A 16756-nucleotide genomic window follows, 5' to 3' on the forward strand; every position below is an offset into this window, starting at 1 on the left:
GCCTTCTTTGATTGCTCCATTGTGAAGCAGATTATCTTGGCTAAATGACAAATTGAATTGGCGGCATCTGAATCTCAATTAATGAGCCGGTCACACAGAGGTATTTCAACAAATAAAGAATTTAAAATTGTTGTCTGCTTTAATTGTTTTGCACTGCTCCATCAGTGATTAACAACAACAAAAGGATCATTGGAGGATAGTTTGCCAATCTGTGGTGTTTTGAACTCCATTTCATTTTTGAAAATGAACCTGCTTTTCATCAGCAAGTCACTGTAATGATTCATCTTTGGCAGCTGCACAGCACAAAGGTGCACCCATGGTGTAGTTTGGGTTTGCTGACACCTGCTGGTGGAGAGATGAGTGTATCAGTCTCAGAGTGAATATGACGATGGGCTCTGCCGTAGCAATGTGTAATGAGCACACAAATCATTTTACAGGCCTCTGGCAACACATTTTTTCTTTATTCAGAGTAAGATGTGTCAACATCCAGCATGACAAAAATTGTACAAAGTTCACAATTTATAAATGAAATATCACAGCAACTTGTGATCTCACACATTTATAGCAAAATTAAAATGTCAACAAATCCATGCTGTGTAGTACAAAAATAAATCAAACTTCAGTTCCACAGAGAGCACAATAGTTTATACAAAATCCTGTCTTTGTTAATGGTCACTGAAAACAATCTCAAAATGAACTGGCTCAAATAAAATAATAAACTCTGATGAATTCACAATAATTTATATGAAAAGTCAGCTTTCTAAATATGTGACGACCTTTTTGTGTTCCCTATAGATAGTCACAGATAACTCTATTCAGATTTGTTATTTATGTACCAACATCAGATGAGCAGCCGGTTTGTGCTTTAAAATCCCTTTTCCCTTTTTACTGATAATGAGAATTAATTCAAAAACTGGTACTAGCTATTACTCTACTGAAGCATTACTATATTGGCAAAAAGCTGCAGACACGATGCTGTGGAAAAAGGCGTATGCAGTCATGGATGATGGGTAGTAGAGTCCTGAAAGAGGACAGTAAAGTACAATAGATGAGATTCAATCAGGTGAAGGACAAGCACCTTTTGCATTAGCTCTCGAAAAGGCAATTCTGAACATGATCGCTAACAACTAGAACAACAGAATGGAGGGGTGCATACAGTCAGGCATATGGGCACGACGCTGGATTGTATCACCCCTCGAAGGTCTCGTTTCACCATTTCTTCAGCTTTTTTTAAAACCTTGAATTGATTGACTATTTAATCCTTTGTACAGTGATTAGATATAAAGTGCTGCTGGGGGATAACTTCATCTTCCTAAAACATAGCAAAAAAATGAAAGAACAATGTTTTTACACTTGATAATAGCCTACAGTATAACTGCTATGGTTATAATCATCCTCTTCTCTGATTTCAAGTCCCTGTTCTTCCTCTCTCAGTGGTACTAAATCCACACCTACAGTGGCTCCAAGCAGTTGGTTGCTCCAATCGTGTGCCAAAGAGGTCATCTGGAAAATTGCACGCCGCCGTACGTAAGGATAATATCTTCAAGGACAAGTGCAAATAGTCTACTGGCACATAAGTGGGGACAGTGACCCTGTAAGTCCCGCTGTCATACTCTATAAATACTCTTTACAAAACCCTCTGAAACCCTCCTTTTAGGCTCTCGGGTACTGCTTTTAGTTTCTGTAAGAACATCAAAACATGGAAACGAAGGTGTCCCTGTGCAAAATTGTACAGAAAAAAAGTGGAACTCATATACTTTCGCTTCTAAAACTCAATGTCCAGGTTCCCTCCTCTTTTTTAAAAAGACTTTTTGTATTAAAAGATTTGTATAAAAATCAATATTTTACATAGGCTATATTAAAAAGATTCATGTTACCCCGCTATGCTTATAAACAAGAAATTGCATATACCCAACCTTTTTTTTTTTTCCTTTGCAGATTGCATCCCATACCGACTATAAACAAATGATTTAGTTATTATATTGCTGAGACATTTCTTGACCCTAGCAACACAAGTCTTGGAATTGCGCAGATTTGATACTAGAAAGGCTAGAATGTGGTCTCTATAGGTCATTGTCTTTACACATTGTTTCTATTTGAGATTAGTTAAGGATGAGCATGTGAACATGCATGCACCGCACAGATGTGTTCCTCTAGGAATTAATTGGCTCTCCTAGATAATGGGATTTCCACCATCGGGTTTCCGTGTAATGATGTTTACAATATAACTATTCATACATACATTCATACATACATCAGGTCAGTTTCCTCTCCGGATTCATTTACAGCACCAATTAAAAATGCCCCCACCTACAGCTACACATCTTTTTTTCCATCAAAACAAAACACAAACGTTTCTCAAGCATTGTCAGAAAATAAAGCGATCCGCAAACCAGTTCTTGCTCTTGAACAATCTACACGCAAGAAGAAGAAGAAGAAGAGAAGAAGAAAAAACATCTAAAATCATTGAGTCCAAAATCATCCAGTGAGGAGAAAAATATGTAGCTTCCTCCTTGCTTGTAGTTTTTTTCATTTTTATTTCACTGTCCAGTTTTTTTTCATCTAAAATGCTTTTTTTGTCAAGCAATAAAAAGAACTCACGTTCCATTATCATTAGCTTACTGTTCAGAAATATACACTAAAAATGTGCATACATGAGCAGCTAGAAACATTACATGACACTATGTCAGCTCATATGAAAACGTACAAAATGTGAATGTCCTCAAAAACTATTTTGCCATTTACTCTTTTATGTTCTTCCTCAAAGCAAGGCCCGAAAAAAAAAGAAAGAAACTAAGAAGGAAATTATCTCGAGGTCTTTCTACGCATCACACCTCTTTTTTTGAGAGAACAGAATTGAGAATATATAACACTATATAAGTTACTGCACCGAACCATCACTGCCTGTCTGTATGTGGATTTGATACATCAGCCACACCTGCTGGGGGAACAAAAATCTCCCTTTGCTCAATGGTTACACTTGAATCCCTTGAACTGCTTGCTTGATGTTTTCCAACAGGGCTTTGTTTTCTGGGCTCTGGTACTGGTCTTGGTTTGTGTACATGTCTGTCAGAGTGGTGACATAGGCGTCAAAGTTCTGCTCGCTTATTGGCTCCTGCAGGACCAGAGACACAACATGATGGCCATTAGAGGAAAACAGAGGTGACAGAGGATTTAAGATGTCTCTAATCTTCCTATAGAATGTGTTATGATCTAAATGTCAACATTAACTTTTCTGTAATGTTAAGTTTCACAATTTGTTATTCAGTTTCTTTTAAGGGACAGTTCACCCTAAAATAAATAATACATATAGTTCTTCTAGTGTGAGGTGCCAAGTGTTGGAGATATTGGCTGTACAGATGTCTGCCTTTTCTCCAAACTAATGGAACTAGATGGCATTTGGCTTATGGAAAAAGCACCAAAAAGTACATTTGAAAAAACTCAACAGCAGTGTCTCCTTCCAGAAATCCACAGACCTTGCTGTGAGCAGTTTCATCTAAGGACTATTTTCTTTCTTCCAAACTACACCTGCAGACGCTATCACCGCGCATCACACAAGCATACAAACAAGGTAAACGTCTCTACAGCAGATATCTCCAACACTCAGCAACTCACACCAAAACAACCTAGACTGATAAACAGCACTACAGGTAAGAGGAGAAATATGTATTTCATATTTGGGGGTGAAACTACAAGTATGAACCTGAAAATGAGCAAAATAAGTCCCTTTAAAATGAAGTCATCGACTCACTTGCTGGTGCATCTGTAAGCAGCTGTTATTCCTTAGAGGAGGCTCTTTGTGTGCCAGTGGTTTCTATGGAAGCAAAGGAGGGACACATTTCTTTTAGCTCGCTTTGAGAAGCAAAGTTGTTCTTCTTACATTTAAACACTAGGTGGCAGTATTTGATATACAGCCAGACAGAAGAAATTAACTGGAAAACAGAAGCTGGACATAGATGAAGACATACAGTATAAGGCAAGACAAACAGAGCCAGGCCAGCCCATGTAATGGTGTCAGAATGGCACAATGTAACCATTGCCATAACTGTAATTCATTCGTTTGTCAATGAATGTTAACTTATCCATCATGCAAGAGGGTAACATGAATGAATGGCATAGTGAAGGATGAAAAACAGGATAACAACGTGTTACTATGAAACTCAGAATGTAATCATTTTTACTTTTTCTTCAAGAGCCCAAGATTTTTGCAACACACTTTACAAAAAAGCCTTCTATCATATTAGCACAAAAACCCCTCACTGAAGAGCCTACACCATTGTTTAACCTACTCCATTGACTGTTGCTGTAGTTGGAGTTGCTACCACTTTCAAAAAATGCCCAATCAAACCTCATTTCCCAACTCCCCCTCACTATTTGGAAAGACAAGCAATGCTCCACATTTTAGACTAAGCATGCACAATAGGCTGTGGTTAAATACACAAATAAATGAGTAAGCTGCTATAATGCTACGGTTAGCTATGTTCTGCAACTTGCCGGCTTGCCGTTCCTGGTGGCCCTTACCATATGAGGGAGCTGGACATTAGCTAAACTGTTAATCAGTGACTGGCTGAGGTTGGCCAGCTCATGCAGGAGAGATTCATTTTGCTGTTCAATCACCTTGTTTTCCTCCTCTATGGACTTCAGGTTGGACTCCATTGTTGTGATCTGAGGAGAGAACGGGCGGATGACAGGATGTTAAGAACACAGCTTTGTATTCACGTGGCGAGTGCGCACCGCTGCTGACTCAGATATACAGAAACACAGGAGCAGACAGGACGTGGCTTACCTGTGTTCTGAGTTTGATCATGTCTGCTTCCACTTGTGAATTTGATTCACTTATATCTTTGATTTCTTCATCCAGCTGTTTGATCTCCTCTTCATGCTCCAGTCCTACAGAGGAAGAGCAGCATTAACACTGACACATTACTGCAAGGCCTCAGTCATAAATTAGATTAACGGCCTTTATGTTGGACTGAAGTAATTAAAAATGACACAATATGACTGTGTGGCTATGTCAGAATTCTGCTGGACACTGTGTGTGACTGTCTTCACCTCTACAATACGACTGGGGCAGGTCATTTTAGCTGATTAAGACTCAACAATCCCTCAGACAAATTACATTATGATCCTGTCACATCCCTTTATGAAGTGTTGAAATACACTGCATTCAAGGGTGAAGTGTTAGCAAAACAGATGGAGCACACAACCACAAGCTAGCCCAGATATTCCATGTCTGATAACTGCTGAGTCCAGCCCTGTTCTTCTAGATTGGAGCCACTCTTCTCATTATTTACACCCTACCCCTGAATGGCAGTTCATCTCCAATGTAAGCCTTTGTTCAGACAATGCTCTCCACACACGCCCTCCTGATTGGTTTATTATCTGAAATTGGAACTTTGCTCAGCAAATCATTCCATGTCCACATTCCTGATTGGCTGTATTGTGTGGGTGAGTGGTAGCTGTAGTTACCGTTGCTGGCACGTTGCTGCTTTATTGTTAGCATTTCCACCCCGGAGAGCCTGGCTTTCCTCATGGCGGAGGTGGCACGTGGACAACCCGACAAACTGAAGGCAGTAACAAGGAAAGGAAGCATTGTTTCAGTATATTCCACAAATGAGACAACTGCTGGATATTATATATAGGAAGGCGGGGAAAAAATATTCCACTAAAGAAATACTTCACCCGCAAAAGTTACTCATTGCATGTGACCTTGAATTAATGAGAAAACTGTTTTCTTGCATGCTTCCTTGGTGAACGGAGAATCCAAAAAGGTGAACATTTGCCATGAAGTTATCAGGGTCCACATTTAACAACAGAAAAAACATTTCAAAAAATCTGTTGGCAAACTCTCACTCAACTTGTGCAGTATAATCCAAGTCTCATCTATCTTTTCAAACATGCACTGGCTTGCCTTTTTTGGATACTCTGTTAGAAAAACAAAGTTTTTCTCATGAATTCTGGGTAACGTGGTGAGTGATTGATATGCAATTGTCATTTTGTGAGTGACATATTTCATTAATGTCAGTCTCACAGAAAAGTCAAACGTGCTTTATTGTTGAAAGTTTGATGGAAAGACTGATAGCACACAAGTTCCCCATACCCACCTCCGATGTGTCAGGAAGCTGCCGCTAACGTGACCCGAGCCGTCGCAGCCTGGCGTGGGGCAGGACATGCCCTCTGTTTTTCCAGACTTCCATGTGAACTGGATGCCATTTAAGTAGCCGTCCTTTTGTCTCTTTGCTGCTATGGGGCATCCTGATGCACTTCTGTGGGATGCGTACTTCCCTGTCACGTGCCCCTGGCCATCACAACCTGGGACTGGACACCTGGAGGGACAGAGTGCAATGTTCTTAGAGAAGACTCTCTCAACAGTTTAATTCACTTTCATCATTTATTTATTCAACCACAACCTTCATTTGCTTACATATACAAAGTTGATACCATTGTCTTTAATCTATATTGAAGACATTAGGGCTGGCATGATATGCTTAGTTCCCAATTTGATACTTTGATTGATATGTTTGATATGTATTACGAATTTACAAGTACTGTGATTTAATTTTATCATTTATTACGATTTCTGTTCAAACTCTGAACACTTTACCAAGGATAAAAAGTTGAATCATACACTTACAGATACTTATATCATTTGGCACATTTCCAAAAAACATTTTCAGTTAATCAATAATTATTAATCAGTTAATTAATAATTCAGGTCATTGGAATTACCTGAGTTTGGGGCAAACCTTGACTGACTGATCGCTAACTGCCCTGACTCTCCACCAGATCAGCAAACTTTCTGTTGCTGCTGTTACACAGGTAAGACCCACTCAACATTGGGGTTTGCGCTGGCTGAATTTGAGTTGTTACAGCAGATAACTGAGGGTTCGTGTCCTTGAACCACCCACTATTTTCTTTTTTCTTGCTTTGGCTTTGTTTGTCTTTAAACAAATATGACACCAAGTTACTTGTAGATTTAAACAGTAAAAATGGTAACTTTTTCCACCTTGGCATAAAATAAAATTGAAAATTTTTGAATTGTTGAATTTGCAAGGGCGTAGGTTTCGTTTCAGCATTGGGGAAGACATTTTAAGCATATGTAGTTGCACATGTTCTAAATATTGAGGGGGAAAATTTTAATTTAAATTTTAATTACATTGATTCAGGCATTAAAAACTTAATGAAAAAAAGAGAGAGACTTATGTGAATACATTTTTTACCAACCCCTTGGAGACATCATCCTTTTCCCCATCAAAGAGTGACCTACTGAGTCTGTACTAGCTCTCTGGTATACCCTTCAGTCTGTTTGCCTCCTGAGTACTAAAACACCATAGACTGTATGTGCGGATATCATTTTTCTGGTTCCCTCTATCTCTATTGCTTTGATATAAACAAAGATACCATCATCTTATTTAAAGCTGTCCCAGCGGCAGTCTTATCGCAGTCTTGGAATGCTGACAGTGCATCAACACCATGCTAATCAGATGCAATGAGGCAGTAAATTATTCCAAATGTCACAGCTTGCAAAATGGATTATAGCTAAAGCTAGCTACAGTTGTGAAAGTATCAGTTCTGTCTGCAAATAGCAGCTACCTGGTGTTATATCAGCTTTGTGGCTTTTTGACTGCAAATAAATAAACAAATAAAAAACAGGGGGCATCACATGCACTGCTGTGAAACACAGTGTGTCCTTCTTGCATTTGAGATCTTTCCTCTTGTGAATATAAATCAGAAGTCACAGGAATTAGCTTCACTAACCCATCCACTCAGACTCCCAAACCTTAACCAAGAGTGGTCGGGACTGCGTTAAATTCCAGCAAACAATTCCATCCTGCACCTCCAGCCCAAATCTTCCTTTCTCATTTTCATTATCCATCTGTCTTAATGGAGTATGACAGTCTCTACATAATATTTAGTTTTATGTAAATTTTCGCTATTCCCTCTTGACATACATACATACACCATTGTGCCAAAAAGCTAGATTATAGATCAGATAGATTTTTGTTCTTTTCACGAAAATGTTTCATTACATCTCCATTTTACAAAAACATAAATTCTTTATATCTATCTCCAAAAGTATGTAAGCCATTAGAATATCACAGTTTTGATAGTTGTTTTTCCAATAGAGATAACAGGACTGCGCCATAACGTAGAGCATCTCTGAACATGGTGAGACAGTTTGTACATGTTTTTATATGTTCTATTTGTTTAATTGCAACAGAATATATTATGTTACTTTACTACTAAGGCAGTGTCTCTTTCTAATCTGCTCTATCACCTATCAGTTTCCAACATTTGCATCATTTAGCCATTTAGAATTAAGGAACAATTTTTGTAATTAATCCAGTCCTTGTTTTTCCCCCTCCCATTCACTTGATTGTATCAACAAACCTCTTGATGATAGATGGCATTGACATTGGGAGCGTCACTACTATGGAAGTGAGACGAGGGGTTACTATGACTTTTGAAACAGTTATTGTTGACCTTTGTGTGGGTTTGATCTTTGTTACAATATTTAGTAACAGAAAATCCTGAGTACAGAATAAGAAGCAAGATGTAGAAAACAGCATGACCCCGGACTTACTGCAGTCAGTTGTGTAGCCTGATCATTTTAAATATGATCTGCATACTGTAAGGATGTTGAGGGATCATTCAGCACTGCCAAATATTGTTTCCATGAACCCATTCCTTACCACTCCTCTTAACATCCACCATCCACTGTCTTTCCGATAGTAACACTGGGGGGGCCAAGAGCAAACATTTTCAATTTCTACACATTGTATCACAAATCTAATCCACAGATGCAAATGCTTCCTTCTTTGACAAGCTTGCCATTCTTTTCCAACCTTTCTGAAGTGCAGTACTTGTTTGCTGAATCTTTGTGTCCCAGTACTGGTGATGTGTTTTGGGTGAGCTACTTATCAATCAACTGATTTATAGAAAATCTGGTAACTGGTTGATTCTCAACTTCATATTTAAATTCATTTTCAAACTCTTTGTCCATTACTCTTACTATTTAGAACAAAGGCTTAAACCTATTTTAGGCTGCAGGGTAAATTTAATCTCAGCACTGAATTTAAACTGATCAAAGCAGCCTGTAACATCTTATTTTCTACAGATCTGTGAATTATTCTGCACGATGACATTGATGGTATAAGAAATATTGCTCTAGAAATGTCTTCACATTATTGCTAGCCTCTCCCAGGACTGCACCTTTCCTCATCCTCTTCAGAAAGTACTGTGGACACCAGTTCAAGCCATAAATGTCTCAGCTGTTTGAGCCACATATCAGCTCACAGCACACTTCATCAGTGACCTGAGAGCCAAATGGGTACAACCTGGTAACAGATCCAGAGCTGTGCTGTTGAGGCAAACATCCACCAGTCTGTGATGAGAGCCTCATGTGTGCTATGTAACAGTTCAGAAGAGCCAAACTGACTGCCATCCAGAATTACATCATGTCCAGATACAGAGCCTAGTAAGATGTTGTGTTTAATGCCACACTGGCAGCACAACAGGTTCGGGACTGTACAGAAATGACTGGGGTTGGGAGGGGGGCTGAACCACATTTCATGCTCTAAAACTGCAAGACTCTTCCCTCAATTTTTATTTGTTCATGCCCTTTTTACCTAAGATCTTAGAAAAAGTTGTCTCTAATAAACAGATTTCTTTTATGAACAGCAATCAAATTTCTAAAAAGATTCAATCAGCTTTTCGCTCTCAAGACAGCACAGAGACTCTGGTCAAAGTCTCCAATGACTTACTGCATGCCATCAACAAAGACCTGTACTCCATTTTAATCCAATTTTCCCTAATCTCAGCCTTTGACACAGTGGACCAAATTTGTCTTAATCAACCACCTGAAAAACTTTGTTGGCATCAGTGACATGGTCATGCTTGGAGATGCCTCTCCCTCTTATGTTCCTTTCTTTGGTTTGGTTCCTCAGGTGTCTATACTGGGTCCCCTCCTATTTACCATATGCATGTTACCACTGGAGCTTATCGTGTGTAGACATACAGTGGGATACACTTTCATTGCTATGCAGATGAGAAGAAACTCATGTCCCTTTGAAGCCGAGCACCACCGAATTTTTCGAAAATTTCCTGCAATTGAATGATTCTGAATCAGAAATATACATATATGTATATATGTATGTGTATATATGTATGTATATATATATATATATATGTTACCCCCACCAGTCCCAACGCTAGCAGCATTAACAATCTTTCTTCTAGTCTGGGTGTCTTCTCTAATAATGTAAAAAGGCAGCCTAGTTGTTACTTTTGATGCTGACGTTTGATGCTTAGGTGACAGAATTGGCGCAGTCCTGCTATGCCCAACCAAGATATTTGGCTAAGATCAGGTAATTCTTTTCTTTTGCAGTTTTAAAAAAAGTCTTGCATGCTTTTATCTCCTCCAGAGCGGACTATAGCATCACACCTTTCTCAGGTATCAGCAGGAGAAACATCCAAAGACAAAGACAAAACGCTGCTGCTAGTCTTTAAACTCGTACTGAGAGAAGTGAGTACATCACATCAATTCTTGCTGCTCTTCACTGGTTACCTGTGAGTTTTGAAATTGATTTTAAGATTTTACTGCTTGTTTTTAAAGCCTTGAATCATCAGGCTCCTGCCTATATCTGTGATCTGCTAGCTCCCTATCCTCATTGCTGCTGCATCCAGCAAGGCCCTACTAATGGTTCCAAAATTGACTTGTCACAAAAGGGACTGGACCTTTGCTTTGCCGGCCCCTCATCTGTGGAACTCCCTGCTTGGATTTACTATAACTATTTAAACTATATATCCTCTTTATATCTTGTACAAGTTCTACTTTTTTTATTGTAAAGAACTTTGCAATTCTGTGCTATAAAGGTGCTATAAACATTAAGTTATTATTATTACTATTATCATTGAATAGTTGTTAGTTGCAGCCTTAAATAATATAATAGTTGTATAAGTATAAATATTGTAAAAAAGACCCTCATATGCTCTCCCTAAGAAGGCAGACTACCCTCCCTTTGGAAAAAACCAAACAAACATTCCTTCTGCTTTTTACAGCTCCTCTAATAATTTTTGTACAGTCCCTTAGTGTTAAGGGTTAGACCAGGCCTCCTGGCATGAGAGCCAGTGCAAGTTATAAGAGAACACTACCCCATGACAGAAAAAGTCTCCAATAATGAATGATCATGCAAAGGCCCTGATCTCTAATCTGAAGAACACACACAAACAAAGATTACTGACCCTCCCTCTGAGCATAATAAGCTCAAGGGAAAGAGTGAAAATGACAAGGTCATCATCCCGAATCCAAATAAGGGTATGTGAAAGATCAACATGGGGAGTTAATTTACTCCCTTTACGTTCAATACTGAAGAAAGTAGAAAAGCTTTTAATTTAGAGTGTTTGTTTTGTGCACTCCATTCTATGGATTTTATATATTTCATTAACGAGTTACAACCACCATGTCTTCCTCTGAACCCAAGAGACTTTACTCATCTCTTTAAGTTCCTTACTAGTTTCCACACCTCAAATAGTGAGTCAAAAATATTTTTCAAAGATATTTTAATGTCATCAGAGCATACTGACAGGGCTACCTTTGGCAAACTGTCCTCAGACTCCAACAGAATGATTGGGGTTAGATCGAGAATGGCCAAAGTGTGTTATTTGTGCTCTGCACCACCAGAGAAATCAATGCAGCTGCAGGGCTAAGGCCAGAGAAGCCCATTGTGGGATTTAGGTAGAGTCCAATCAATCTCTCTCTGCCTCTATCTCTCCCTCTCTGCTCGCCTCTCTGTCTTTCCTTACCTGTGTGTCTGCAGGAGTTCACCAGAGACTGCAGAATCTGTAAACTGCTACAACCTTGCTCTTCTGAAGTTTCTCCTGCACCTTTAGATTCGGGCTGAAACTTTACACTCATACTGCATTTGTCTTGTCAGGGCTAATACTGATTTATACCTGCTTGCATCAGTGCACTCAAAGAGCAATGTAATGATTAGAAAGCAGCACATTGCTCTTTTGTTCCCATTCACGCTGCTTACTTGCATCATTATAAAACAGACATAAATAACGTGATAAAGTATATTTCACATGGGAAATGTAAAGTAAGCAGTGAATAGTTAGCAGTGTTGGCAGCAGGAGGAGGAGTTTCAGTTTCAGGGTTTTAAACGGAGACAGAAGACTGATGATCAGTGTCTGTACTGTACCTGATAGGCTCCTGGTCCTCCTTGTTCTCTTTACTGTGGATGATCTTTATCCCACTTTTCCTGGCCCGCGGACACCCTGAGAGACTGCAGATAAATGACAGTGTTACAAAGTGGAAACACACAGTGTGTGTGTGTGTGTGTGTGTGAGAGAGAGACAGAGAGAGATGGGGAGAAAAGTAGAAGCAGAGCAAAGTTTACATAAGGTCAATTTAGGATGTATGCGAGACAGAGAAGAGAGAGAATGGGGGGGGGTTCATGTGTGCAGAGTGTGTGTTGTACCTTCTGTGTGAGGCGTAGTTGCCAGTGATATGTCCCGAACCATCGCACCCTGGTGTCGGGCACCTGGGGCAGAAAACACAAAAAAGGGCTCAGGGCCTACAGCAAAAGTTCAGCATCTTGAGGATAATTTATCCCATGTGGTGCACATAATTTATAGCTTCTACGGTTGTTGTTATTATGCCCACTGCCTACTGAATGTGACAACACAAGTGCAAACATTTGCTTCACTATGGTTATAATTAGAGTGCAAGATACTCTATGATAACTGGTAGCAGTCCTGTGTCATGCGTGCCGGGCTAGGACAGACAGGGATTACTGTGCTATATATCAGCCACTCGTCTTTAAATAGCGATACGATGATGCCATAAAATTAAACATCCTATAGTTTGTGAAAAATATCGTGGAAACATCTCACAATTACAAAATGTGAGGAATGTGTATCCCTAACGCTATTTTTATTCATGTGTTTTAAGACGGTTAGTTTAAAAACTTTTTCTTCTTCAGATCAAATAAAAAAGTGTTCTGTGTATGGATTGTTTTATGTCAAATCAGGCTTTTCCAATACACTGCTGAGGGGCTGGAGGCTATATAATGTATTTGGCTATATTCGTATATATACTGAATTGCACAACTATGGCAGGCAACTCAGGTATTATCCATGCTAGGAATTTTGGCACCAGCAAGACACTGGAGACTGTCCTCCCCCCAAAATGACGACATAGGTCATTTGTACAAGCAGCTTACTACAACCTATTACATTTATTGCTAAGTGGCGACCTCTAGTGGCCGTGGTAATTATTCTGGAAGCAAAGACTGGGCTGGATGGATGGGTCAAACAAACACAGGACTTTGTCTCGGGAGACTGGTGTTTTTGTCACATGTGAATCCAAAAGTCAATTTCTATACACAAGTTAGCTAATCTTATGATACGTATGTTGCCCAAATAACTTAAGTTTTGTAACAGACCTACTTATTGTAACCAAAACCATGAGCTTTTCCTAAACCTAACCAACTAATTTTGTTGATTAAACTTAACTGAGTAGATTTGGTGTCCATGCGTTTAAACCTGTAGCCATCTTGTATGTGGTTTTAAAAGTCACTGGCAAATGACCTATTCTGTCAGTTATATATGAAGATGTGCCACTTGTAGGGACAATAATTTTATGGCAAGCCGTTTTAACATTTAATCACTAAGTTTGACTATCCCGAATTACCATTATAGATATCTATAACGTCATTTTGACTAGTAGTAATGTCATTGTGACTAGTATGAATTTTAATTTAAGATATCTGTAACGTCAGTCTGACTAGTCAAAACTGAATTACAGATATCTGTAATGTCATTTTGACTAGTCAAAACTGAATTACAGATATCTATAATGTCATTCAGACTAGTCAAAACTACAGTTACAGATATCTGTAATTCAGTTTTGACTAGTAAGATTCAAACTATTTTTGCCATTCATGTGTATGGGGTTTGTCATTATAGACATCTACAATTACATTATGACTATCTATAATTCCAGTTGTAGATATCTACAACGTCATTTTGACTAGTCATAATTCAGTTGCAGATATCTACAACGTCATTTTGATTAGTCATAATTCGAATTCAGGATATCTATAATGTCATTCTGACTATCTGAAACTCAGTTCAAGATATCTAGAAAGGACCATGTAGATATCTTCAATTGATGATAATTAAAGATATCTTGAACTTGAATTATGACTAGTCAAAATTAAATTGTAGATATCTCAAAATGGAATTACAGATATCCACAATTCAGTTGCAGATATCCGCAATAACAATTGCAGATATCCGCAACTACATTGGAGATATCTATAATGACAAACCCCATACACATGAATGGCAAAAATAGTTTGAATCTTACTAGTCAAAACTGAATTACAGATATCTGTAATTAGAGTTTTGACTAGGCAAAATCTAATTAGGGATATCTTGAATAAGAGTTTTGACTAGGCAAAATTATGTTGCAGATATCAGTAATGAATATCCAGCCTATCGATTAAATGTTAAAACGGCTTGCCATAATTATTTAGGAAACACTCCCATGGGTTGTTTTACAGGGTAGGAACAAAGGACCTATGTGGCTGAAGGGGTTGAAGGACTTGTTGGATATAAAGCACATTTGCTCCCTGTTCATTGTCAGTTGTCTTTTCCTAAACGTTTCAACATTAAATTAACTTAACGGTTTAAATTTTAACCCCTCAAAAATGTGATTATGAGGTTCTCAGGGGGTTTTAGGTATAAGTACGGGGCTCTGAGATCCCCTGACTAAACACATTTCACACGCAGGTTTTTGATTGATACATTATATAAGAATAAGGCAATTTTAAAATATTTTTCTTAAAGTCTTTTAGCATGAAAAGAAACTATGTGTTAGTCTACTTTGACCTCCCTACCTGCCTGTGGCACTCCTGTTGGTTCCTACCAAAAACATAAAACTTTAAAACTGGCCATAAATATATTAAAAAAGCTAAAAGAATCTGCTACAGCTGAGCACTGTAGTTTTTTAGCAAACCGGAATTAATTTGTTGGGGACTATTTTCAGCTGCGAATTAATCCACAATTAATGTGGATTCAGGGATGGTGTATGTTGGATTGACTAAAAATAAACTACAGTGTGTGTTCATGGTAATAAAGGAACATGCCACCCAGTGCAACAGTGTGGCTCGCTGATGTGTTTTTATTAGTGTTTGGACAACAGCGGAGCTCTATGGCACAGAGGAATAAGCTATTTATACTGTTGTGTTGGATACTAAGAATACTTGTTAAAAGGATCGATGCATTGTTGTTTTGGGTCTTTTTAAGGGATTTGTTGACAACATAAATATACGGAATATTACCAGGCTTGAAATAGTTTTCCTTAAAAAGCAGTGAAATACAGTTCCATGGCTCCATATATGAGCAGCCCATCGTCTCTATCCATACGGTGCTTTTCATTCCCGCTTTACTAACACTAATAAGATTGACCTTGGCAGAATGAGCAAGACATACAAATCATACAAATATGAGTGAATCATCTCACGCCTTACTTGAGCTCTTGCGCGTTGTTGGCCAGCATACTTCGAATGCTTTTATCAGCTAAAGGACAACCTGAGAGACTGGAAAATACACCAGTGGAACATTAGTTACACCAGAATGACAAGTCACCCCCAACCACTGTAACACAAAATAATCTCTCAGACCACACTCGTCTCTACACTCAGACATACACAAACACATGCATACATAAAACATCAACCAGGAAATGCAAAAAAGCCATGATGCAAGTGCAGGGAGTTGATTTAATTAAGTTAACCCTCTGAGTATTTGTATTTGTAACAACAAGGAAGTCTTGTTTTGGTGCACTGTGTGTTCAAACAGGACTGAGTGAATTAAAATGAAGACATGGGGTTGTTTCCAAAGACTAGTTGGAATCGTGAGCTTTTTCAGGGGAAATCTTATGTACTTGCAGCCATGTGCAGCCTCCGCACTGATATCATTCAGCCCTTGCAGACTCACCTCACACGGCAACACTCAACAATTCTGCTTAAGTCTTCTTACTGTGAATGGTAAATGCTTAGTCTGCATTGCACTGTTGGAAGTGCCTGGAGGACTGAATAACATCAGCTTAGAAGGCTTTACACCCGGCCCATTGAGAAATAATTTTATCCCAGGGTTCAGCTTAAAAATTAGCATGTTTCCAATCTTTAATTAAATTAGTCTCTTTATTTCATGATACCCTTATTTCAGGATGTCAAGTTGCCAATAGTCAAAGGGCTAACAAATAAGAGAGAAAGAGAGACATTCTGCCTACAGGTGTTTGACAGCATAGTCGAGGTAAGCTGAAAACAATAAAGAGAAATAGACTTAGAATCCACCAGGAGAAAAGGAAGTCACACCTTCGATGTGAGGCGAAATTGCTCGTCAAGTGACCACTTCCATCACACCCCGGTGTGGGACATCTGCCACCGGAAAAATAGATAGATTTATAAGCCCAAAGGGAAGGAGAAGAAAATGTGAAAATTACAGAAAAAAGGGGGTTGTTTCTGATTTTCTTTTTTTTTTCATTGTTGGTTTTCATTGTTTCCAGTTTAGCTTCACTGTCTGTGATTAATATTGTGACTCCTGAGATACAGCTACACTTGATATGGCATAATACTGACAACTAGTGTTGTGTCTTACAAAGATAAAGCATCAAAGGAGAGAAAACTGCAGTGAAGGCATCAGTAGAAGCTACCACCTCTGAGATCAGTGTGGACAAATGGAT

The 16756-nt window shown here is 38.7% G+C and overlaps 1 protein-coding gene across 6 annotated transcripts in view; it reads right to left on the bottom strand.

The window, feature by feature from the left end:
• Nucleotides 1-457: 457 nt before the first annotated feature.
• Nucleotides 458-16756, bottom strand: part of myt1lb (myelin transcription factor 1-like, b) — a 129232-nt gene continuing 112933 nt past the window's right edge. For 4 of the 6 annotated variants that reach the window (XM_049595486.1, XM_049595488.1, XM_049595490.1 and 1 more), the window contains 10 exons: nucleotides 16389-16451; nucleotides 15540-15608; nucleotides 12483-12545; nucleotides 12204-12287; nucleotides 6105-6326; nucleotides 5470-5564; nucleotides 4787-4890; nucleotides 4522-4665; nucleotides 3752-3814; nucleotides 458-3115 (listed from right to left, as the gene is read on the bottom strand). In XM_049595486.1, the coding sequence (XP_049451443.1) occupies nucleotides 2975-3115; nucleotides 3752-3814; nucleotides 4522-4665; nucleotides 4787-4890; nucleotides 5470-5564; nucleotides 6105-6326; nucleotides 12204-12287; nucleotides 12483-12545; nucleotides 15540-15608; nucleotides 16389-16451 (1048 nt within the window). In that variant the 3' untranslated portion in view covers nucleotides 458-2974. The remainder of the gene's footprint in view (nucleotides 3116-3751; nucleotides 3815-4521; nucleotides 4666-4786; nucleotides 4891-5469; nucleotides 5565-6104; nucleotides 6327-12203; nucleotides 12288-12482; nucleotides 12546-15539; nucleotides 15609-16388; nucleotides 16452-16756) is intronic. The other 2 variants (XM_049595489.1, XM_049595487.1) reach the window with 2 other exon arrangements.

Source organism: Epinephelus fuscoguttatus, linkage group LG14, assembly GCF_011397635.1.
Source record: "Epinephelus fuscoguttatus linkage group LG14, E.fuscoguttatus.final_Chr_v1".
Lineage (NCBI taxonomy): Eukaryota > Metazoa > Chordata > Actinopteri > Perciformes > Serranidae > Epinephelus > Epinephelus fuscoguttatus.